At 42.4% G+C, this 24,884-nt stretch overlaps 2 protein-coding genes across 2 annotated transcripts; one reads left to right on the top strand and one right to left on the bottom strand.

The window, feature by feature from the left end:
• The first annotated feature begins 281 nt into the window (after window positions 1–281).
• Window positions 282–10,773, top strand: LOC129839374 (protein LTV1 homolog). The gene is made up of 11 exons (XM_055906777.1): window positions 282–469; window positions 900–1,031; window positions 2,126–2,344; window positions 2,721–2,811; window positions 2,916–3,048; window positions 3,282–3,507; window positions 5,541–5,668; window positions 5,821–5,963; window positions 6,156–6,208; window positions 6,429–6,629; window positions 10,271–10,773. The coding sequence occupies exons 1-11, from the start codon at window positions 467–469 to the stop codon at window positions 10,382–10,384; spliced, it is 1,443 nt and encodes a 480-aa protein (XP_055762752.1). The 5' UTR covers window positions 282–466; the 3' UTR covers window positions 10,385–10,773.
• Window positions 10,774–10,819: 46 nt separating this feature from the next.
• Window positions 10,820–24,117, bottom strand: LOC129839375 (interferon gamma receptor 1-like). The gene is made up of 7 exons (XM_055906778.1): window positions 23,628–24,117; window positions 20,968–21,085; window positions 18,524–18,699; window positions 13,850–14,001; window positions 13,267–13,426; window positions 12,917–13,059; window positions 10,820–12,665 (listed from the first exon to the last, which is right to left on the bottom strand). Exons 1-7 carry the CDS (start codon window positions 23,692–23,694, stop codon window positions 12,255–12,257), a joined length of 1,227 nt encoding a protein of 408 aa, XP_055762753.1. The 5' UTR covers window positions 23,695–24,117; the 3' UTR covers window positions 10,820–12,254.
• Between the last annotated feature and the right edge of the window lie 767 nt (window positions 24,118–24,884).

Genomic DNA, 24,884 nt, shown 5'->3' with positions numbered 1-24,884 from the left:
TCTGTATTGATTTGTTCATTTAAAAAAAAATAACTGCCTTGTTCAGGGGCAGAACGACAGATGTTTACCTTGTCAGCTCGGGGATTCGATCAAGCAACCTTTCGGTTACTGGCCCAACGCTCCTACCCGCCAGGCTACTTACATTCCAGTTGCTTGGTTTTCAATTAACAATTATTTCATACAGAGAATACATACTTTGGCAACATAATATATTAATACAAATTCGATAATGTATAGCAATCTGATATATTGTATGAAGTGAACAAACTACACCCCTTTTGTCCTGTGAAATGGTTTGTTCCAAAAATGGTAGCAGCAGCGTGTGAGGAAGGAGTCCGCGTGGATAAACAACATTGACTTATTTTTTTAATCCCCGTAAATGACACTATTTTAGCGCGAGATAAACTGTCACAAACGTTTTTGTAAAAATACTTTGAAAGTGTGTTCACAGCGGTCCAATTGAACTATGGTAAGCACACTTTCAGCTTTCCATTCTATGTCGACAGATAGGTAGCTAGCTAACTTACTAACGTTACATAAATAATGCCAACTGTTGTGCTTGTCAATATCTAGTAAATCAAATATGTTAGCTAGCTAATATGTTGTTTCAAGTGTGGGTGAGATTGATCGTTTAAGCAATAGCCAACCAACTAGCTTGTGTGTTGGTTGTTAGCCAGTTAAGCTAAGTTAGCTAACTTGCTAGTCCATGAACAACATCAATTTACATTTCAGAACAGTTCTTCCTTTCTGTGTACTGCCTAACCCTCCTGTACAAAGGGCTTGTGATGAACAGTGACCACTCAACACAGGTCACTGACATATTGCTGCATCTGAGCCCGATGCAGTTGACCCAAAGACTATGTAACAAATTACATTATCTACATGTCTTTCTTTTCTAGCCTAATAAAAGGAAGAAGGCATTCATTGACAAGAAGAAAGCGGTGACCTTCCACCTGGTCCACAGAAGTCAGAGGGACCCTCTCGCTGCTGACGAGAAAGCACCGCAGCATGTCCTCCTACCCGCACAAAAGGTAAGAACGTGTTATTACAGTGGTTCCCAACCTTTTCAGGTTGCTGAGTGTGGTTACATGCACAAAATAATGAGATTATTGTGGATAGTCAGGTTAATATAATAGTTTGATTAAAACATATATACATGTTTTGCAAGAATAACAATTCCCATAATAATCCTGTTTACATGGACACATCTGAAAAGGTTACCTGTTGGCGCTCTGATAAATGCCTAAATCCCTAATCAAAATAAACGGTCTACCACAGTGAACATGTTATTTTTGGGAAGCATATTTGATTCTGAGTTCGGACATGTAAAGTTTGTATGTGGAAAAACGACTTCTAAAACGCATACGTTTAGTTGTACCCAACTCATTTCACTCGTGCTGGTGCCAACACATGTGCAGATCAGAGACACCGCTGGAACGCCGATTTAAGTTGTTTACATGTCCTATTAATTCGAAAGATTGCTCAGAAAAGCAAGTGTTTTAATCGGCGATTTAATGACTTTACGCCGATTACGATAAACAAGATTACGGTGTTTATATGAGTATTGCATAGAAAACATACTCGCTGTACCGTCAACTGAATTTTGCTCTTGCCGGAGTACCGCTGAAGTACCCACTCGTGTGCATTTTACCAGTAGGCCTATGGTCTCATGAGTCTTGAGAGTCCGTGCTTCTACATCTGCATTGCTTGCTGTTTGGGATTTGACTGGGTTTCTATATAAGCACTTTGTGACATCTGCTGATGTAGAAAGGGCTTTATAAATACATTTGATTGAGATTCATGTCAAGTACCCCCTGTGGATAGACCAAGTACCCCCAGGGGTTCTAGTACCCACTGTGTTAGTACATGTACCAGACTTTACTAAGGTATTTAGTGTTGCAATGGAAGAAATGGTCACAGTTTTCATCAAAAGACATCCATTGGTTACAATATTTAGGCTACTTATCCTAGTAGGAGAGTTCAACTTCAAGTCAAAAACATATTTGTTTTAGATATTCATTGGCCAAGAACAACCAAGATATTTGGTGCATGAAATCCTGCTTTATGTGCACAATTGTATGTTTCGTGTCAGTCTGTAACCACTTACTCTACTGTCTGTTTTCAGGTGGATGTGGAGAAGCGGCAAGAGGAGCAGAGGGAGTTTGGGGTGTTTTTCGACGACGACTACAACTATCTGCAGCACCTGAGAGAAACGGTTCGGCATGTAGAGTGGGCTTCATCCGGCAAATCACAGAGAGGCGAACGTACCCATGACCTCCAGGATGGGGATGATGATGACGAGGAAGATGAGGAGGAGGAGGAGGAGGAGGAAAAGGTTACTCCTGTAAGTTTAGCAGGAGGTCCAGTGGTTGTTACTGAGTGGAACAGTTGTGTAAATGTTTGGGCTATATATTGGACCAAACCGCTGATGGTGTAAATACAAGTTGAAATGATCTGGTCCTTTGATAACAATGTAGCTAGCTGGAGTAGTTTTTAGAGGCTTGCATTTGTGAGATCAAGTTTCCCCAATACATAGTGTATTTTAGCTTGTGGTAGGAGTGACTGTAGGATGGGGTATGGGGGCAACTTTAGCTATCATGATTACATTTCTCTTAATAACCACTACACATTTTATAGCAACAGTGAGTAGGGTAGCCAGTATTTTTGAGGTAATTGTGATAAACGGAAGTATTAAACCTATTATGCTTTTGTAACTTCAGCACACCGTCTCCTTCAACTTGCCCTCCTCTGTGTTTGCGTCAGAGTTTGAGGAGGAGGTGGGAATGTTGAACAAAGCTGCCCCCATCTCAGGTAAGAGGCCTTTCGACAGTAACAAAACCAAACGCCAGGTCATTATTCTAAATCAGTGAATTCTTTAAGTTTTTAACTCTTGTCCCTCATGTTTTGTCTCAAAGGACCCAGGCTGGACATGGACCCAGACATCGTAGCTGCTCTCGATGAGGACTTTGACTTTGACGACCCAGACAACATGCTGGATGACGACTTCATTTTGAAGGCCAACGATGTCAAAGGAGCTGTTGGCGTGTGGTAAGAATATATACTTTATATCATTTTTATTTATTTTTAGCAACCCTTAGTACAATTAATTTGGGCTATACCAATCAAGTTACAATTGTTTGGAAAGAGGATTGCTTTTTTGGTTTCAGTTTCTTACTAAGAGCTGGTTAACATCTGCTAATTGAAGTCCTGTCACAATAAAGCTGTGCTCTCCCAAGTCTCTTTGTGCTGTTGGAAACCTCTCTGTCTCTCTCTCATTGTAGTGATGATGATGAAGAGTGGGAGGATACAGACGAAGAGGAGAGCGACTCTGAGGGGGACGTTGACTCTGAGGGCGGTGTCTCTGGTGATGAGGACGGTGAGGGGCGCCCCCGGGAGTTCATGTTCATGGACGAGGAGACTAAAACTCGCTTCACAGAATACTCCATGACCTCGTCAGTCATGAGGAGGAACGAACAGCTCACGCTGCTGGATGACCGCTTTGAGAAGGTCAGTGAGCCCCGGACATACTTTTGGGGTTTGGATCTGGGTTGCATTTTGTGACCTTTGGTAAAAGATCAACTGTGGGTGACTGGCTGATCTAACAGCATAAACACTCAGGTAGGGCTGTGGCGGTCACAAAATGTAGTCAGTCGGTGATTGTCAAGCAAATAACTGTCGGTCTCGCGGTGATTGACCGTTAATTAACAAACACATTTAGCATCTCCTGGCTTCCACATGTTAAGAAGTCTAATACACGTTGGGCTGTATGTTTTGATTTTTAATACATTGTAATACATTGTATGATGAGACTCTAATGATGATTTGAAATAAGTTGCTTGAAAATGCATGAGCTCTGCTTAGTTTTTTTTTCGCAAGCTGTACACACTCCAATAGTCTCTCATTGACAATTCGACAAGCACTTGATAATGCCTCGAATTTCACGGCGGCATCCTCTTTGTGGCTGTAATGCACCCTAAACAAAATCCATACCTTTTGCGGGCCGGTGTGCTGCGTTGTGTTCTTCTCCCTGAGTGCACTGCGCAAGCCGAAGCACGACTCTTCGTTACGTGACCGGGTCTTGTTCACAGGCTACAAGTTAAGACAGATGCAACTGCGGGCGTCCTTATCCAATTCCGAGGTGCATATTGAAGATATTGGAAGAACTGTCCACATTTACTTTTTGTCAGCCAAGAAGATGAGTAGGCCTAACGAACAGTAAAAGCACTAGCCTTTGTCAATCAACTATCCCCCGTAGTACAATAGTCTACTTATTCTGTACTAGAAATTAGTATTCCAAACATAGTCTGGGACAGTTGTGGGATGCAATGGATCCCAAATTAATACAACCACAAAGCATCAAAAAAATGTGTTATGCAATGTGGTGGAAGCAACAGATCTGAACATTTAGCTTAAAATGTTGATAAACTATTCGGCTTTGCCTTCACATTATAAGCGCGAATGTTCCATTAGCGGGAAAACACCATTCTCAAAAGTGACCTAAAATGCGATTATGCATGTAATGTTTTCACAATAGAGGTGGATTGTTATGGTGAAAATGATCTTCCCCAAACGTGAAACTCTTGCGCTGCTTATGTATGCACGTTAGGCTCTACACCCCTTGTAATGTGGATTAATGTGCTTAATTTTAAGAAGTTATTTGGCCACATTAATTACGATACAAACCTTATTAAAACATAAAGGCTGATGGGCTAGGCTACATGAGGTGTGCGACTATGATTCGAACAAGTCGCAAATTATTATATATATTTTTCTTATGCTGGACATCATTCACAAGTGATAGGCTAATATTGTCAGCCATCAGACTATTCTTAATTTAATCTTGTCTTTGTATATACTAAATAATATATTTGTAACATTTTTACTTATTTAGATTTGACCATTATCATGCACCTGCATCGAAACACGGGCAGCGGGAAAAAATCCATCATCTATGCACTTAAATAGTGATGGAGGACGTTTTTCCCCACGGTTTATTTTCATGCCAGCCAGGTAGACTATACTCCTGTTGTAAAGAGAAGCAATGTGCTTAATATTAGGAAAGTTGAGAAATAAATATAGAAGGCCTAGCCTATAAAAAGCTGATGGGATCCTCTTCTTTTTATTAGCGGCCATCGCTCTGTTTTCTCCTGCAATTGCATAGCCTATAGAAATGTGCCGCAACATGAGCTCATGTGCTCTCATGAAGTGTTTGATTAGATTTTCGTTTACATTTGCGTTGATGTCAGAGTGATTAGAGGGACAATAGAGTGCTGAGTACCAGGCAGTTTGCAAGTTTGGTAGGCTACTGATCACCAGCAGCAGCATCAGCTTGGAGAAGCCTAATTACCGTGACTAAACGCTCATGTGGAATTTGACTGCCTTCATGACTCGTGACCACCGGTGTGGCGGTAATACGGTCACCGCAACAGCCCTACACTCAGGTGCTGATTTCAACTTATGATATTCAGTTAATTCAAACAATGATTTAAATGAATGTCATTGTATCGTTTTCAGAACTTGTTTCTTTCTGTCTCCCATAGTTTTTCGAGCAATTTGACGAGGATGAGATTGGGGCCCTGGACAACGCTGAGCTGGAAGGGCATATCGAGCCAGACAGTGCTCGCCTGGAGGAGGTCATCAAAGACTACTTCAAACAGAAGGAGTTAGAGTGAGTGTGTGTGTAACTATAGCCATAGCAATACTCTTAGATAAAGACAGAGGTGAAAGTCCTCATTGGACACAGTGGATTACCATAAGCACGTCTTTATGTGTGTTTAACTATAGATAATGACAGTAATTGAATCAACTGTATTCTTTCAGCTACCAGAGGCCTGACGCCCTGGGTCCTAAAGAGCTGCCAGTGGTGAGGGAGGAGGAGGAGGATGAAGAGGAACAGGGACAGGAGATGGAGACCATTGTCCTGACGGCACCAGCAGAGAAGTGGGACTGTGAAACCATTATCAGTAAGTTAGTCTACTAAACGTGTTGCTATTGTCTGTTCAGTAACTAACACTTTAAGGTTACCATTGTAGTACATGCCTGATGACAATTATGTTCTGATGACATACGAATTGGCTAGATCTTTTATTACCATAATTACTACATTTTCTTTCTTTTTTTTAATGAATATTGAACTCCTTTCTTTACTATCCAAGGTACCTATTCAAATTTGTATAACCATCCAAAAATCATCAAAGATCCACCAAAGGTAAGAAATGTTTTCCTCTGTTGGTTGTTTGAGCGAAGATAACAGAAAGAAATACATTGTCACGTAGTAAGTTGCATGTCTAACATTAAACATTTTGTGAGGCTTTTAGCTCGTCTTCCTACCCAACGTTAGCTGCTAAGTTGTGAATTCAAGGCATCAGCTCCGGGCCGTTGTTGCTGTTGATATGACCGTTTAGTGTATTTCTGTGTTATCTTCTCAGGCAAAGCCCATCCGAGTGTCCACCAGGACAGGCATTCCCCTGGACGTCCTTCCCGGGAGGGGCCTGACAGCCAAGCAGGCGGAGCACATGGAGCGTATCAATGACTCAGACCTGCCCCGAGTCGCCACACAGCCCCGACCTCGAGAGGAGAGCAAGGGGGAGCGGAAAGCCAGGAAACAGGCCATCAGAGAGGAACGCAAGGTGGGTTACTATACTCATGACTAATAGCTCTGTCTCGTCCTCCCTACTGTGTGTTCATGTTGAGAATTCATTTATTGTTGGCTTGGTAACAAAATGGTTGAAAAAGCTCCTGGAACAATCGTCAAAGGTTGGAATACTGTGCTCCATTTTTTATATATACAGTTGAAGTCGTAAGTTTACATACACTTAGGTTGGAGTAATTAAAACTAATTTTTCAACGGGTACAAAAGTATCTATATCCACAGTAAAACGAGTCCTATATCGACATAACCTAAGAGGTCACTTGGCAAGGAAGAAGCCAGTGTTCTAAAACCGCCATAAAAAAGCCAGACTATGGTTTCACCTGCACATGGGAGCAAAGATTGTACTTTTTGGAGAAATGTCCTCTGGTCTGATGAAGCAAAAATAGAACTGTTTGGTCATAATGACCATCATTATGTTTGGAGAAAAGGGGGGCGGGCTTGCAAGCCGAGGAACACCATCCCAACCGTGAAGCACGGGGGTGGCAGCATCCTGTTGTGGGGGAGCTTTGCTGCAGGAGGGACTGGTGCACTTCACAAAATAGATGGCATCATGAGGAGGAACATTATGTGGATATATTGAAGCAACATCTCAAGACATCAGTCAGGAAGGAAGTTATGTTAGACATTAGTCAGGAAGTTAAAGCTTGGTTGCAAATGGGTCTTCCAAATGGACAATGACCCCAAGCAGACTTCCAAAGTTGGAGCAAAATGGCTTAAGAACAACAAAGTCAAGGTATTGGAGTGGCCATCACAAAGCCCTGACCTCAACCCTATAGAGAATGTGGGCAGAACTGAAAAAGCGTGTGCTAGCAAGGAGGCCTACAAACCTGACTGTTACACCAGCTCTGTCAGGAGGAATTGGCCAAAATTCACCCAACTTATTGTGGGAAGCTTGTGGAAGGCTACCTGAAAAGTTTGACCCAAGTTAAACAATTTAAAGGCAATGCTACCAAATACTAATTGAGTGTATGTAAACTCCCGACCCACTGGGAATGTGATGAAAGAAATAAAAGCTGAAATAAATAATTATCAACTATTCTGACATTTCACATTCTTAAAATAAAAGTGGTGATCCTTACTGACCTAAGCCAGGGAATTTTTACTTGGATTAAATGTCAGGAATTGTGAAACTGAGTTTAAATGTATTTGGCTAAGGTGTATGTAAACTTTGACTTCAACTGTATATATATACACTGCTCAAAAAAATAAAGGGAACACTTAAACAACACAATGTAACTCCAAGTCAATCACACTTCTGTGAAATAAAACTGTCCACTTAGGAAGCAACACTGATTGACAATAAATTTCACATGCTGTAGTGCAAATGGAATAGACAAAAGGTGGAAATTATAGGCAATTAGCAAGACACCCCCCAAAACAGGAGTGATTCTGCAGGTGGTGACCACAGACCACTTCTCAGTTCCTATGCTTCCTGGCTGATGTTTTGGTCACTTTTGAATGCTGGCGGTGCTCTCACTCTAGTGGTAGCATGAGACGGAGTCTACAACCCACACAAGTGGCTCAGGTAGTGCAGTTCATCCAGGATGGCACATCAATGCGAACTGTGGCAAAAAGGTTTGCTGTGTCTGTCAGCGTAGTGTCCAGAGCATGCAGGCACTACCAGGAGACAGGCCAGTACATCAGGAGACGTGGAGGAGGCCGTAGGAGGGCAACAACCCAGCAGCAGGACCGCTACCTCCGCCTTTGTGCAAGGAGGTGCACTGCCAGCGCCCAGCAAAATGACTTCCAGCAGGCCACAAATGTGCATGTGTCAGCATATGTTCTCACAAGGGGTCTGAGGATCTCATCTCGGTACCTAATGGCAGTCAGGCTACCTCTGGCGAGCACATGGAGGGCTGTGCGGCCCCACAAAGAAATGCCACCCCACACCATGACTGACCCATCGCCAAACTGGTCATGCTGGAGGATGTTGCAGGCAGCAGAACGTTCTCCACGGCGTCTCCAGACTCTCTCACGTCTGTCACGTGCTCATGTGCTCAGTGTGAACCTGCTTTCATCTGTGAAGAGCACAGGGCGCCAGTGGCGAATTTGCCAATCTTGGTGTTCTCTGGCAAATGCGAAACGTCCTGCACGGTGTTGGGCTGTAAGCACAACCCCCACCTGTGGACGTCGGGCCCTCATACCACCCTCATGGAGTCTGTTTCTGACCGTTTGAGCAGACACATGCACATTTGTGGCCTGCTGGAGGTCATTTTGCAGGGCTCTGGCAGTGCACCTCCTTGCACAAAGGGGGAGGTAGCGGTCCTGCTGCTGGGTTGTTGCCCTCCTACGGCCTCCTCCACGTCTCCTGATGTACTGGCCTGTCTCCTGGTAGCGCCTGCATGCTCTGGACACTACGCTGACAGACACAGCAAACCTTTTTGCCACAGTTCGCATTTATGTGCCATCCTGGATGAACTGCACTACCTGAGCCACTTGTGTGGGTTGTAGACTCCGTCTCATGCTACCACTAGAGTGAGAGCACCGCCAGCATTCAAAAGTGACCAAAACATCAGCCAGGAAGCATAGGAACTGAGAAGTGGTCTGTGGTCACCACCTGCAGAATCACTCCTGTTTTGGGGGGTGTCTTGCTAATTGCCTATAATTTCCACCTTTTGTCTATTCCATTTGCACAACAGCATGTGAAATTTATTGTCAATCAGTGTTGCTTCCTAAGTGGACAGTTTGATTTCACAGAAGTGTGATTGACTTGGAGTTACATTGTGTTATTTAAGTGTTCCCTTTATTTTTTTGAGCAGTGTATATATATATTTTCTCCAGAGCTGTATGTATACATACATAAAGAGACCACTGCAATATTATCAGTTTCTCTGGGTTTACTATTTATAGGTATGTGTTTGGGTAAAATGAACATTTTTATTTTATTCTATAAACTACTGACATTTCTCCCAAATTCCAAATAAAGATATTGTCATTTAGAGCATTTATTTGCAGAAAATGACAACTGGTGAAAATAACAAAGAAGATGCAGTAGTCTCTTAATTTTTTCCAGAACTGTGTATATTATATCTCAGCAAGTGCAGGTGTTGTTACACATGGTCTGCCACTGCGAGGAACATCAGCGCTACAGGGAGACAGGACGGATCTTAGGCGTCTCACAGTACGGACATTGCAATTTATTGCCCTGGCCACATCTGTAGTCCTCATGCCTCCTTGCAGCATGCCTAAGGCACGTTCACGCAGATGAGCAGGGACCCTGGGCATCTTTCTTTTGGCGTTTTTCAGAGTCAGTAGAAAGGCCTCTTTAGTGTCCTACGTTTTCATAACTGTGACCTTTATTGCCTACCGTCTGTAAGCTGTTAGTGTCTTGAAGACTGTTCCACAGGTTCATGTTCATTAATTGTTTATGGTTCATTGACACAAGCATGGGAAACAGTGTTTAAACCTTTTACAATGACGATCTGTGAAGTTATTATGTTTGAAAGACAGGGTCCTGAAAAATGGACGTTTCTTTTTTTGCTGAGATTATATACATTGTATAACTACATTTTTTTTTTTGTAAGAGTCATCTATGAATACGGTTCAAGTATTTAGATATCTTGTAGAATGCTTTTTGTCCTTCACCATTGACACCATATTGCTTGAATGTTTCTACAGGAGCGAAGAACAGAAAAGAAGGCCAACAAAGAGGCGTTCAAACAGGAAAAGGTCTATCAAGAGAAACAAATGTTGAACCTGCGTTCCAACGTCCAGGGTCTAAAGCTGTCTTAGCTGCCCAGATGCAAGATGAATTGGGACTGACTTTGTGCTCATCCTCTTAACTGGATTACTGATGGACAACAACCCTGCAACTGCCATTTTGCAGAGGACCCCAACACGAGGACTATGGGCCGTGTGACATTTTTTTGTGAAGTGTTCAGAGATTGATGTAGCCTGGTCCCAGATCTGTTAGTGCTCTCCCCAACTCCTATGGTCATTCTCACGCCAACTCTTATCACCGTGACAGTAAGTCTGCAAGACTGCACAAACAGATCTGTGACCAGGTTAATTCAGAAGTTTTTTTTATTTTTATAGATCAACTGTTCTGAAGTTAGCATGTCAATCATCAGAGTGCAGTTCACTAACCCTTCTTACCTTATACAATAAAGCTAAAGATTCTTCCTGGTGTTTTTTTGTTGAGAAAAATTACAGAAAAAAGTCCTTGGATATCTTTAGTAAATACTTACGTCTGTTTTATTTTACATTTGTGTGTGTGTGTGTGTGTGTGTGAGACATTCATTTGGTTATTCAATTATATTTCAATGCCCAACCACCAAAAATATTTTTACATCCTGAGTAAAGTTTACTGAAGATTAGTTCAGCACACATTTGGACTGGCGATAGATTTACAGAAATCTCCCAGGGACCATAAAAAAAGAAATACAACAGAAAATACAATAATACAGAAAATAACATTATACAAAGTGTCAATCATTATCTAACCAGGTTAATGGCAGTTGGCCTGAAGCTTTGGTAAACATTGAAATAAATTATGCAACTTCAGTGGATGGCCAATGTCGTGGGTGATATTTGCCTTGCATCTCACAGCCTAGTCGGTTAGCTTGGATACTTAGTATTTGGTGTATTGTATCCTACTGTGCTAAATCTTTAGTGCCGTTGATCCACAAGGTCATATTTTCATGGATGAGTGGTTGACGTAAATAAAGCTGGTCGTAAATCCAGTATGACAGGTTGGCCATTGTTGCCAGCGATCCCTATTGTCCTTAAGTGGCTCAGGTGGAAAGAGTGGTACAGGTGTATAACTGCCTGCCATCTTGGAGGCTTTGAGCACTTTGTCACTGACTGTTCTCTGAGTCATCCTGAGGGGCACAGCGGTCTAAGGCACTGCATCTCAGTGCTAGAGGTGTCACTACAGACCCTGGTTCGATTCTAGGCTGTATCACAACCGGATGTAATTGGGAGTCCCCTTGGGTGGCGCACAATTGGCCCAGCGTCGTCCGGGTTAGGGTTTGCCTTGTTAAAAAGTTTTAAATAAAATGTACAAAAATTCAAACATTTCGCTACTTAATTTAAAAAAATGTAACCTTTAACTAGGCAAGTCAGTTAAGAACAAATCCTTATTTACAATGACGACCTACCAAAAGGCAAAAGGCCTCCTGCAGGGACGGGGGCTGGGATTAAAAATAACAAATAAAATAAAAATATAGGACAGAACTCACATCACGACAAGAGAGACACCGCAACACTACATAAAGAGAGACCTAAGACGACAACATAGCATGGCAGCAACACATGAAAACACAGCATGGTAGCAACACAACATGACAACATGGTAGCAACACATGGCAGCAGCAAAACATTATTACACAGACATTATTGGGCACAGACAATCGCACAAAGGGCAAGAAGGTAGAGACAATACATCACGCGAAGCAGCAACACCTCAGTAAGCGTGTCCATGATTGAGTCTTTGAATGAAGAGCTACACCAATGAGGACATGATTGAAAATCAGTTAGGCATGACAGTGTATCAGTGTACCTAGGTAAACCAGTTCTGTGAAGTCAAATGTCATTGTTCTTAATGCATCCAGTGAATTCTTTTTTTTTTTTTTTTTTTACAGAGGCCTGAGTTCAGAGGTGCTCAGGTGGGGCCATAGCCCACCACTACATCTCCTGCACTCATCTCCACCTCCACCTCTGGTGGAGGGATGTGTTGACTGTCATAGCCAGAAGCTGTGGAATGCATGTCCTCCAATGTCATTAAGTCATCTCCACACAGCAGCACAGTTGTCTGTGTTACCGGAAGGACTGGCGATGTCACCGGAAGCTCAGTCCGTAATTGGCTTCTGCTGTCCGATAAGCCCTCCCCCACCTGCCCAGAACTAAAAGGGCTAGCCGAAAATCCAACGCTAGTGGTCGGTTCCTCCTCTTCTGAAGTTTCCAACAGGCTCTGGGATGTGGGGGTAACTGGTTCTATGCCACTGATGTGCGCTATGATCTCGAATTGCAGGTCCATTATATTCTTGTCATGTGGGTTTGATAAGATTGAAGCCTGTGAAAGAATAATACATAGCCAAATTGAGATTAGTCAGCTCAAATGGTGTATGGTTACTGTTTTGGACCAGAAAAGAAACCGATAACATATACTGTTCTAGCAACAAGCAAAAGCATCGGATAGGATGAACTTGTCCCAGAGGATAAAATAGTATACGACACACAGTACTGCTGTATACGTAATATACACTATATTTTACACATTCTACATAATACATACATTACCCACCATACACATTATGCGCTTACCAAAGTCTTTGGAAAATTGGACAAGTTTCTTTTCCGCATGCTTCTCTGGCAGAGCCTTATCGTCACAAAGACTACAAAGGCCACAATGCCAATGATGATCAATGGCAAAAGCATGAGCAAAAATGATTCCAGTGAAATTGTTTCTGCAGATAGATAAACATATCAGTCACAGAATCACTTAACTAGCATACTATGTCATTGTAAGTTAACTTTCCGTAGCCACTATTCATTTTGACTATAATAATTCATCAAAACTACAATCATTCATACAAACAAAATGTCAGAATTAAATACTTGGACCAGATATAACAAACAAAAAAAAGTAATGTCAACAAAGGTAGTGTGCTCACTGTCTTCATAGCCACAGATGGGCCCTTTTCTGTTGAACATAACTCTGTTGCCCATTGCATTCCCCTCCAGACTAACACAGTACTTCTCCTTGTTCTCCAGGACTGTGAAGGGATGACGACAGGCTTTGTCTTCTATCTGGCACTCAAATGTGTGATTAGTCTGCAGACACAAGAAAGAATATGCAATTAGTAAAACATCTAAATGTCAACATCATCGTTAAGTATCCATAGATGTCACCGTTAGGTCATCATTACTAATGCACTGAGCAAAGTAATTAAATGGATATGACCCGTGTGTACCCTCTGCATGTATATGTGGCCGATGTGAAATGGCTAGCTAGTTAGGGGTGGTGTGCGCTAATAGTGTTTTAATCGGTGACGTCACTTGCTCTGAGACCTAGAAGTAGTTGTTCCCCTTGCACTGCAAGGCTTTTGTGGCGCGTTGCTTTGTGAGTGACTGTGGTTGATGTGTGTAGAGGGTCCCTGGTTTGAGCCCAGGTTGGGGCGAGGAGAGGGACGGAAGCTATACTGTTACATATACAGTAGATTCTAACCAATTAAGGGCAATTTTCATCCTACTTACATTTTCATAGGTTACATGGTAAAGGAAGAGTTTGTCATCGTCACGTATGCTAGACTCTTTCAGTTCTGTGTACAGGTGGTAAGGGTTGTCGAAGCTCACTGTGACCTTCATATCCTTCATTGACACATTTACAGCAGGGAAATCCAACTTGCCTGAGGTAAAATGAAAAGGGTATTAGAGTAGAGTTAGAGCAAAAGCCTGCAGTAATGAATATACTGACCTGGAGGAGGACTACCTCAATATACTGACCTGGAGGAGGACTCCCTCAATATACTGACCTGGAGGAGGGCTCCCTCAATATACTGACCTGCAGGAGGACTCCCTCAATATACTGACCTGGAGGAGGACTCGCTCAATATACTGACCTGGAAGGAGGACTCGCTCAATATACTGACCCGGAAAGGGACTACCTCAATATGCTGACATGGAGGAGGACTAACTCAATATACTGACCCAGAGGAGAACTACCTCAATATACTGACCTGGAGGAGAACTCCCTCAATATACTGACCTGGAGGAGGACTCCCTCAATATACTGACCTGGAGGAGGACTCGCTCAATATACTGACCTGGAGGAGGACTCCCTCAATATACTGACCTGGAGGAGGACTCGCTCAATATACTGACCTGGAGGAGGACTACCTCAATATATTGACCTGGAGGAGGACTACCTCAATATACTGACCCAGAGGAGGACTACCTCAATATTCTGACCCGGAAAGGGACTACCTCAATATACTGACCCGGAAAGGGACTACCTCAATATACTGACCTGGAGGAGGACTACCTCAATATACTGACCCAGAGGATAACTCCCTCAATATACTGACCTGGAGGAGGACTCCCTCGATATACTGACCCGGAAGGGGACTTCCTCAATGTACTGACCTGGAAAGGGACTACCTCAATATACTGACCTGGAGGAGGACTACCTCAATATACTGACCTGGAAAGGGACTTCCTCAATATACTGACCTGGAGGAGGACTACCTCAATATACTGACCTGGAGGAGGACTACCTCAATATACTGACCTGGAGGAGGACTACCTCAATTTACTGACCTGGAGGAGGACTACCTCAATATACTGACCTGGATGAGGACTCCCTCAATATACTGACCTGGAGGAGGACTACCTCAATATATTGACCTGGAGGAGGACTACCTCAATATACTGACCCAGAGGAGGACTACCTCAATATACTGACCCGGAAAGGGACTACCTCAATATACTGACCCGGAAAGGGACTACCTCAATATACTGACCTGGAGGAGGACTACCTCAATATACTGACCTGGAGGAGGACTACCTCAATATACTGACCTGGAGGAGGACTACCTCAATATATTGACCTGGAGGAGGACTACCTCAATATACTGACCTGGAGGAGGACTACCTCAATATATTGACCTGGAGGAGGACTACCTCAATATACTGACCCAGAGGAGAACTCCCTCAATATACTGACCTGGAGGAGGACTCCCTCAATATACTGACCTGGAGGAGGACTCCCTCAACATACTGACCTGGAGGAGGACTCCCTCAATATACTGACCCGGAAAGGGACTACCTCAATATACTGACCTGGAGGAGGACTACCTCAATATACTGACACAGAGGAGAACTACCTCAATATACTGACCTGGAGGAGGACTCCCTCAATATACTGACCTGGAGGAGGACTCCCTCAATATACTGACCTGGAGGAGAACTCCCTCAATATACTGACCTGGAGGAGGACTACCTCAATATACTGACCTGGAGGAGGACTCCCTCAATATACTGACCCGGAAAGGGACTACCTCAATATGCTGACCTGGAGGAGGACTACCTCAATATACTGACCCAGAGGAGAACTACCTCAATATACTGACCTGGAGGAGGACTCCCTCAATATACTGACCCGGAAAGGGACTACCTCAATATGCTGACCTGGAGGAGGACTACCTCAATATACTGACCCAGAGGAGAACTACCTCAATATACTGACCTGGAGGAGAACTCGCTCAATATACTGACCTGGAGGAGGACTCCCTCAATATACTGACCTGGAGGAGGACTCCCTCAATATACTGACCTGGAGGAGGACTCCCTCGATATACTGACCCGGAAAGGGACTACCTCAATATACTGACCTGGAAAGGGACTCGCTCAATATACTGACCTGGAGGAGGACTCCCTCAATATACTGACCTGGAGGAGGACTCGCTCAATATACTGACCTGGAGGAGGACTCCCTCAATATACTGACCTGGAGGAGGACTCCCTCGATATACTGACCTGGAGGAGGCATCGCTCAATATACTGACCTGGAGGAGGACTCCCTCAATATACTGACCTGGAGGAGGACTCCCTCGATATACTGACCTGGAGGAGGACTAGGTCAGTATACTGACCCAGAGGAAGACTACCTCAATATACTGACCCGGAAAGGGACTACCTCAATATACTGACCCGGAAAGGGACTACCTCAATATACTGACCTGGAGGAAGACTACCTCAATATACCTACCCAGAGGAGAACTCCCTCAATATACTGACCTGGAGGAGGACTCCCTCAATATACTGACCTGGAGGAGGACTCCCTCAATATACTGACCTGGAGGAGGACTCCCTCAATATACTGACCTGGAGGAGGACTCCCTCGATATACTGACCTGGAGGAGGACTCCCTCAATATACTGACCCGGAAAGGGACTACCTCAATATATTGACCTGGAGGAGGACTACCTCAATATACTGACCCAAAGGAGGACTACCTCAATATATTGACCTGGAGGAGAACTCCCTCAATATACTGACCTGGAGGAGGACTCCCTCGATATACTGACCCGGAAAGGGACTCCCTCAATATACTGACCCGGAAAGGGACTACCTCAATATATTGACCTGGAGGAGGACTACCTCAATATACTGACCCAAAGGAGGACTACCTCAATATACTGACCTGGAGGAGAACTCCCTCAATATACGGACCTGGAGGAGGACTCCCTCGATATACTGACCTGGAGGAGGACTCCCTCGATATACTGACCTGGAGGAGGACTCCCTCAATATACTGACCTGGAGGAGGACTCCCTCGATATACTGACCCGGAAAGGGACTTCCTCAATATACTGACCTGGAAAGGGACTCCCTCGATATACTGACCTGGAGGAGGACTCGCTCAATATACTGACCTGGAGGAGGACTCCCTCAATATACTGACCTGGAGGAGGACTCCCTCGATATACTGACCTGGAGGAGGACTACCTCAATATACTGACCTGGAGGAGGACTCCCTCAATATACTGACCTGGAGGAGGACTCCCTCAATATACTGACCTGGAGGAGGACTCCCTCAATATACTGACCTGGAGGAGGACTCCCTCGATATACTGACCCGGAAAGGGACTACTTCAATATACTGACCTGGAAAGGGAATACCTCAATATACTGACCTGGAGGAGGACTACCTCAATATACTGACCTGGAGGAGGACTACCTCAATATGCTGACCTGGAGGAGGACTACCTCAATATACTGACCTGGAGGAGGACTCCCTCAATATACTGACCTGGAGGAGGACTACCTCAATATACTGACCCAGAGGAGGACTACCTCAATATATTGAACTGGAGGAGGACTCCCTCAATATACTGACCCGGAAAGGGACTACCTCAATATACTGACCTGGAAAGGGACTTCCTCAATATATTGACCTGGAGGAGGACTACCTCAATATACTGACCTGGAGGAGAACTCCCTCAATATACTACCTGGAGGAGGACTCCCTCAATATACTGACCTGGAGGAGGACTCCCTCGATATACTGACCCGGAAAGGGACTACCTCAATATACTGACCTGGAAAGGGACTACCTCAATATACTGACCTGGAGGAGGACTACCTCAATTTTGTCATATATACAGTGCCAGTCAAAAGTTTGGACACACCTAACGGTTTTTCTTTATTTTTACTATTTTCTACATTGTAGAAAATGTAGATTACATTCTCTGGCAGAGCCAGATTGTCACAAAGACTACAAAGGCCACAATGCCAATGATGATCAATGGCAAAAGCATGAGCAAAGATGATTCCAGTGAAATTGTTTCTGCAGATAGATAAACATATTAGTCACGGAATCACTTAACTAGCATACTATGTCATTGTAAGTTAACTTTCCGTAGCCACTATTCATTTTGACTATAATAATTCATCAAAACTGCAATAATTCATACAAACAAAATGTCAGAATTAAATACTTGGACCAGATATAACAAAAAAAATGTAATGTCAACAAAGGTAGTGTGCTCACTGTCTTCATAGCCACAGATGGGCCCTTTTCTGTTGAACATATAATAGTGAAGATATCAGTGATATCAGTGAATAATAGTGAAGATATCAAAACTATGAAATATCACATATGGAATCATGTAAAAAGTGTTCAACAAAACAAAATATTTATATATGAGATTCTTCAAAGTAGCCACCCTTTGCCTTGATGACAGCTTTGGACACTATTGAAGGAGTAGGTGTGTCCAAGCTTTTGACTGGTACTGTACCTCTCTGTTGCTTGGATGGATGTCATTTTTATGTCACACAAAGAAATCATGTTTCTATACAATGAGGAAAAATATTGGTATGTTTTCAATACCCACTTTGAAAACCCACTTTTGAAAACATCGTACTTACAGTGGACGTCAGCTGTAAGGTATCTATTAAATGTGAATATCGAGGACTTCTGAGATGCCGATTCCTCCGTTTCATCAATGGCCGTTATATTCACAAAGTAACGATCCAGTTCTTTAGCATTCCACATCAAGGGGGAGAGGTCAAAATGATGATGTTTAGTGGAATTCTCCCACGAACTAATACAAAAAACAGGGAGCATTAGATACATTTAACAGAAAGACGGCACTCAACCAACAAACAGAGTTAGAAACTGTTAATAGATCATGTGTAATAGTTGAATAAGCAGATCTGTTAGGAGGTATCTGATGCCCATAACATACGCATGCTGTTCTTCTCAATCAAATTATATACACTGAACAAAAATATAATTCATCCTGGGTCAGTGTCTATAATGACTGTGACTATAATCTATACTGATCAAAAATATAATTCATCCTGGGTCAGTGTCTATAATGACTGTGACTATAATCTATACTGATCAAAAATATAATTCATCCTGGGTCAGTGTCTATAATGACTGTGACTATAATCTATACTGAACAAAAATATAATTCATCCTGGGTCAGTGTCTATAATGACTGTGACTATAATCTATACTGAACAAAAATATAAACGCAACATGCAACAATTTCAAAGATTGTACTGAGTTACAGTTCATATAAGGAAATCACTGGAATTTACTGAGTTACAGTTCATAAAATACATTCTTTAGGCCCTAATCTATAGATTCCACATGACTGGGAATACAGATATGGTCACAGATAGTTAAAAAAAAAGTAGGGGCATGGATCAGAAAACCAGTCAGTATCTGGTGTGACCACCATTTGCCTCGTGCAGCGCAACACATCTCCTTCGTATAGAGTTGATCAGGCTGTTGATTGTGGCCTGTGGAATGTTGTCCCACTCCTCTTCAATGGCTGTGTAAAGTTGCTGGATATTGGCAGGAACTGGAACATGCTGTCATACATGTTGATACAGAACACCCAAAAAATGCTCAATGGGTGACATGTCTGGTGAGTATGCAGGCCATGGAAGAACTGGGACATTTTCAGCCTCCAGGAATTGTGTACAGATCCTTGTGACATGGGGCCTTTGCATTATCATGCTGAAACATGAGGTGATGGTGGGGGATCAATGGCCAACAATGGGCCTCAGGATCTTGTAACAGTATTTATCGATAAAATGCAATTGTGTTTGTTGTCTGTAGCTTATGACTGCCCATACCATAACCCCACTGTCACCATTGGGCCCTCTCTTCACAACGTTGACATCAGCAAACCGCTTGCCCACTCGACGCAATACATGCTGTCTGCCATCTGCCTAGTACAGTTGAAACCAGGATTTATCCGTGAAGAACACACTTCTCTAGTGTGCCAATGGCAATCAACGGGGAGCATTTGCTCACGGAAGTCAGTTACGACGCCGAACTGCAGTCAGGTCAAGACCCTGGTGAGGACGATGAGCATGCAGATGATCTTCCTTGAGACGTTTTCAGAAATTCTTCATCTGTGCAAACCCACTGTTTCATCAGCTGTCCAGGTGGCTGGTCTCAGACGATCCCGCAGGTGAAGAAGCCGGATGTGGAGGTCCTGGGCTGGCGTGGTTACACGTGGTCTGCGGTTGTGAGGCCGGTTGGAAGTACTGCAAAATTCTCACAAATTATGTCGGAGGCGTTGTGGCGTTGTGTTATGTGACAAAACTGCACATTCTAGAGTGGCCTTTTATTGTCCCCAGCACACCTGTGTGATGATCATCCTGTTTAATCACCTTCTTGATATGCCACACCTGTCAAGTGGATGGATTATCTTGGCAAAGGAGATATGCTCACTAACAGTGACGTTAACAAATTTGTGCACAACATTTTAGAGAAATAAGCTTTCTTTAGTGCGTATGGAACATTTCTGGGATATTTTATGTCAGCTCATGAAACATGGGACCAACACTTTACATGTTGCATTTATATTTGTTCAGTATAGTTAGACAAACTCATATTTCATCAACAATTAAAGCATGATATTACAAACATGAATAAACATTCAGGGCCGGTTTCCCAGACACACACTAAGCCTAGTCCTGGACTAAAAATCTATTTGAATCTCCATTGTAACATGCTTCTTAGTTCATGACTAGATTTAATCTGTGTCCGGGATACTGTCCCTCATTGTACTTTCATAGTGTATATCAGATGAACTTATTGGGAGGAGCTATAGGAGGACGGGCTCATCGTAATGGCTGGAACGGAGTCAAACATGTTCTTTATGTGTGTTTGGTACCATTCCATTTATTCCAAGCCATTACAAACCACCCATCTTCCTATACTTCCTCCCACCAGCCTCCTGCCATGGTGTATATGTCATATGTAAGCCATTATGAAGGGACATCCAAAACCAAGTCAGCAGTAGCCTGTAGTAGCTACTACTCATTAGAAAACCAGCAGAGCTCACCTGCGATCACCAGTTATTTTCAATCTGAAGAGAGGTTGACGAAGCAGTTCACTGTAGTTCCAATAAACAGTTGTCTGTAAGTTGTTGCAGCTCACCGTCACATTCTCTGGAGGCGGAACTGCCCAGGAAAACAAGACATTCCATTTAGTTAGTAGGCTTATGCAGGCAATGTGAAGAACCTGCCATGCAGGTAGTCTCAGTGTTAACATCTTGAGGTTTCGCTCATGAGGGTTCGTACCATGGGAACCTTCACCAGAGTACATTGACTACACGGGTTGTTCATGGCAACAGCTTTGAAGCAAACGATAAACAGTTCCACCTCTCTCGGTAAAGGGATGTATTCAATCATAGGTGTAATTTCAAGACAATATGTGATCTAAACTTTGAAGATTGAATGTATGCAGTATCTGCTTGTTGATGCCCCTGCGATGATGCAACCCGTTTCCTCTGTAACCACCCCCATGGATGAGCTAAAAAGGTGATCCTCCGTTGGTGTCATCTAGACTACAAAACAAATCATTCATTTTCTTATTGAAAATATAAATACAATTGCACAATGAGCACTTGTTGTCTCTCAAATACATCATTACAGTTGTTGGTTAGCTAGCTAGCTAATTTTAGCATAGGCATGACATTAGTTAAAACATCCCTTACGAAAAAAGATTGCAGTCAGAGTGCACTGCACTGCAGTACATACACTGTGGTATAATAAAGCAATAAGGCTTGGAGGAGATGTGGTATATGGCCAATATACCACGGCTAAGGGCTGTTCTTATGCACAATGGAGTTCCTGGACACAGCCCTTAGCCGTGGTATATTGGCCATAAATCACAAACCCTTGAGGTGCCTTATTGCTATTATAAACTGGTTACCAACATAATTAGAGCAGTAAAAATACATGTTTTGTAATACATGTGGTATGCAGTCTGATATACCACGGCTGTCAGCCAATCAGCATTCAGGGCTCGAACCACCCAGTTTATAATTGCAGTTAGAGTGCAGTATAAATGCAGTATGCTGCAAATTCTACTTCCAAAATAACACAGGTTTAAATACTGCAGTACTTTTTTTGTGTAACTGCAGATACAGTGCAGTTTAACTGCAGTACACTGGAATTATTCTGCAATTACTGGGTCCAAAATACCACAGTTAACTGCAGTTACTGAACTTTTCCTGCAGTTTCAGAACTGCAATCTTTTTTTCTAAGGGATGGTATAAATAACAAGATCAAACTAGCTGAAACGAGCCCCTACGATTCCCCACATGGCAGCTTCTTGTAAAAAAAAATATTATTCACATTTTTCTTTTAGATTCTTGTAATTGTTGCTAACTATCTGGCTATCCAGAATCACAACAACACACGGATTTCTGCCCCAATCAATCGCATCACGAAAAAAATAAATCGCATCACGAAAATGATGCGCGCCCCGGAGCCGTGCTTTGATATGATTTTGTTTGTTTTGAATAAACATATGAAGAATGTATATAGTTTATGTTGTCAACAATCTAAGCCAACCCTGTCTGTTTTGCCCCGTAGTTGTGCAAACGTCGGTTTTGGTGCCAAACAACCACCCCTCTATACACTGTAAATCAAATGAAATAATTTGTTAATCAAAGTGTTATTGAGCAACACTAACTTCCTCATGTCAGCGCCCTGGGGAATTCCTGTTAGGCAACTATATGTTCAACCTTACACACATCACAACTCTCATCTCAACCATAGATCTCCATTGACTTATAATGTATTAGACACTGCTTTTTTCCCTCCTTGAAAATGGCAGGTAAACATTGGCAGATATGAGGAAGCAAATAAGAGTGTTACTTTGTCCAGGTGAGTTGGGCTACATTGTTGCCCGTCTGCATTCCTTCAAAATGCCTTCTCATAAACAATTAAACCAATTTTGCAACACTGCCTTACCCACAATGAATTGCAGAACGCACCTAAGCATTGTCCTGCTCATGCTTATCACAGTAAAGTACTGATGTTTGATTTATGAGCCTACTTGAAAAGAACAGAAAGGTCTGTAGTCTAAGCAAGCACTCAAGGAGATAACCAGTCCAGGGATTTACCACACCCGTGTTAAACCACCTTTGGTTTATTATGGTACCACGGAATCTGATCTTAACATTTTATTATAGTGTAGCTAAGCTAATGTATGACCAAAGTACATTAATTTATTCCTAACAGCTATGCCCGAAGCAAATTCTTGCCTACCTACTGTATGTTAGAATGAAATACAAGACTCATTTGACAACCTGTGGTTTATAGTTACAATTGAGGAGCGGGTGAGACATAATGAGAAGTTGACTGTAGGGTCGGGTTATTCTAAGGGCAGGTTCAAACACAGGCAGACTACTCAGAATTACTGCCCATTTGTATTTTTATAACATCACGTGGGAACATTTGGCGGTTAGGATACTGAAAAAGATGATGTGAGCTGATTTAGTACAAAGTGTGCCGAATTACTACAAGTGGGCAAATCACCATGACTTGAAAAGATAACCTACAGACAAAATTGTTATTACAGTATTATTACATAGCTAATCCTATTACCGGAAGTCATCCCTTCCAATTTGTAATCAGAATAATTACAACCCACATTGTTATTCAATCAAAGCAATGTAGTTTTCTAAGTTTTCATTCAGGTTAACCAACTTACCCAGTGTGGAAACCGCTGTGACCAAAACCATCAGGAATGTCAGTGAACCACAAAAAGCCAACATCATGCCTTTTCAAATACAAATCCTCGAAATTTAAGAAACCGAAATAACAATTAGATAGACTTATTCTTAGATAAAACAAAATTAAAAAAAAACAGCAATCTACCTTTAACCTAAATTATAAGACATAACCGCAAAGCTAAAATGTGTTATCAGAATAGTATCGGTCGTTGACGTAAAAGACGCAGTTTCTCTGGCAGTAAATGACACGGAGGCGTATTTCTTTACAGTTTCTTCGAATAGACACACCTCCGTTTCGTCATTTCATTCTAAAGACTTCTGTAGGATATATGCTTACCCTATGGGAAATCCTAGCAATTATTAGTCAGTTAACTAAACTAAACATATCCTAAAATGGATTATATGTCCGTCCAATCTGAGTTGAGTACCGGAAACATGCGGGGAAAAACGCGGAGTTCACACCTTGACCTCAACCCAACCTTTCTCCAGTTGCAGAACATCAAATGACAGATAAAAACATGTCAGTAGCCTACCTTGATCAATGCCACCTCCTACTGCTGATTTGTGATAAACTTTACCTAACAACAAAGAATTAACACATGGAATTCACAATCAATGCTGTTCCTTGCACCCGTGTGAAAGTGATATCAAATGCCCACCTTAGAAAACGTTTAAGAATGTTAGGATTGTTGTACAGGCAACAGTGATGACAGATGATATTGTGGCACATGGTCCTATAAAAACTACATATACTTTTTAGCCCTTTGTCTATCAAGGAAAATGATATACAGCTGGATTTCTGGTTGAGATGGAAGATAAATGCATGTCAAGGATTTACAGCTAACAGTGATACTCATGCATTTATTTCCTCCTTCAATATTAAAGGGAGATGACATGGTTCATCAGTGAGATTGTATTTCTATTGCTGAACCCTGCTCTCCTGGGGGATATTTATTGTTTTAAGTCCCTGTATGTATTACGTAATGCTGAGTTCAACTAGAACTGCAGTAAACTGGCCAAAATCACAGCCTGTGTTGATGTTGGGTCTTTTGAGGTGTTGCCCCTTTTTTAGGTCCTTGTAGTGACTGTTTTAATATATAGTTCCTAGTTGGCACACTTTGCATAGGAACAAGCATGACATGCAAAATAGGTTGAATTTAAATTTACAGCAATACTCAGTGATCCTTTATATGGCGTCTTGTTGATAACAATTGTATCATTTATTTCAGTTAAAT

This window comes from Salvelinus fontinalis, chromosome 40, assembly GCF_029448725.1.
Source record: "Salvelinus fontinalis isolate EN_2023a chromosome 40, ASM2944872v1, whole genome shotgun sequence".
NCBI classification, from domain to species: domain Eukaryota; kingdom Metazoa; phylum Chordata; class Actinopteri; order Salmoniformes; family Salmonidae; genus Salvelinus; species Salvelinus fontinalis.
This window is presented reverse-complemented; position numbering and strand designations above follow the sequence as displayed.